The sequence below is a fragment of the Eurypyga helias genome, unplaced genomic scaffold, assembly GCF_000690775.1.
Source record: "Eurypyga helias isolate BGI_N326 unplaced genomic scaffold, ASM69077v1 scaffold40365, whole genome shotgun sequence".
In the NCBI taxonomy this organism is placed as follows: domain Eukaryota; kingdom Metazoa; phylum Chordata; class Aves; order Eurypygiformes; family Eurypygidae; genus Eurypyga; species Eurypyga helias.
The window spans coordinates 7390-8708 of NW_010252833.1; the positions used below are offsets into that span (position 1 = coordinate 7390).

The 1319-nt window shown below is 54.1% G+C and overlaps 1 protein-coding gene across 1 annotated transcript in view; it reads left to right on the forward strand.

The window, feature by feature from the left end:
- The window catches only part of LOC104510293 (NADP-dependent malic enzyme, mitochondrial-like), a gene marked incomplete at both ends in the record, with an annotated part of 4301 nt that overhangs the window by 2225 nt on the left and 757 nt on the right, over nucleotides 1-1319 (forward strand). Inside the window, one exon of the mRNA XM_010152485.1 lies at nucleotides 390-532. Within this exon, the coding sequence (XP_010150787.1) occupies nucleotides 390-532 (143 nt within the window). The remainder of the gene's footprint in view (nucleotides 1-389; nucleotides 533-1319) is intronic.

Here is a 1319-nt window from a genome sequence, read left to right on the forward strand (position 1 = left end):
GGATGAGGATGACAACAGGCAGCTCCGGCAGGTCTTTGGGAAGCAAAGTGCTGCAGCCAGAGTGGCCTAAGCACTGATCCCCACTCTGCCCAGAGGAGCAGAGGGCTTTATTTTGAGTCAGGCTTTTCATCTCAACATAATGAGCAACCTGGTCTAGTGGAAAGTGTCCCTGCCCATGGCAGTGGGGTTGGAACTAGATGGTCTTCAAGATCCCTTCCAACCCAAACCATTCTCTGATTCTAAGAAACACTCCCACCTGCATCTCCAGAGGTGGATCTTGTTCCCTCCCACAGTTCATTTGCCAGTGGAGGCATTCAAGAGGGATCAGCCCAGTGCACTGAAGTCAGACAGTCGGAAAGCACTGCCTCACTCTGCTGTTGTTGTTTTAGGTGTTGCAGCCGTTGCAGGAGCTTTCACTGAGAAGATTTTGAAGGCCATGGCAGCCTTCAATGAGAGACCCATCGTGTTTGCCCTAAGCAACCCCACCAGTAAAGCGGAGTGCACAGCGGAGCAGTGCTACCGCCTCACCGAGGTACTGCAGCTCAGCGTAGGGCAGCTGGGGGCTCCGGGTGTGCGGTGGCCGTGACTGTACCAAGGAAGCCACAGTGGTGCATGGGGGCGGACAGGTGACAGTGGGCATAAGTTGAGATAAGAGAGGTTCAAGCTGGTCATAAAGAAAAGATTTCACACTGTGAGGAGAGTCAGGAGGTGGAACGGGGCCCAGATTGCTCGTGCAGTCTCTGTCCTTGCAAATTTTCAAGACCAGGCTGGATAAAGCCCTGAGCAACCCGGTCTGATTTCATAGCTGACCTTGCTGTGAGCAGGAGTTTGGGTCTCTGCCAGACAGAATTATTTTGTGAACCTCTAAAGAAAGTGCTTGCCTCCTCCACCCGTAGATGTCCCATCCTCCCAGGTTACTGTCCTCTGTGTCTTGCCAACCTAGTTGTTTGTGTAAGGGTTTCATCACCCAGCTTTGACCCAACAGCAGTAAAGAATTGTCATCTGGATTGACTTGGCATGAGAGAGGAGGCCTTGTTTCTCTCTCACCTGTGCCCTTCCCACCACTGGCTGCTGACTAGAGGAATCACACGGCCCCCAGACCTTCATCCCTGGTGAGTCTCTCTTCACACTCCATAGGTGGTTGATAGGAAGAGAGACTCCCAGCTCTGGCAGTTGGGCACTGCGGACACCCGCCCAGTGCCCAGTGGCTCTGTCCATGACCCTGTTTGTGGCTCTGGGGACCAGGCCATCCGGAAGTGTCAGCTGGAGATGGCTCTGGGGGAGCTGCCTCCTGACTGGCTGGGGATGTGTCAGCAGAG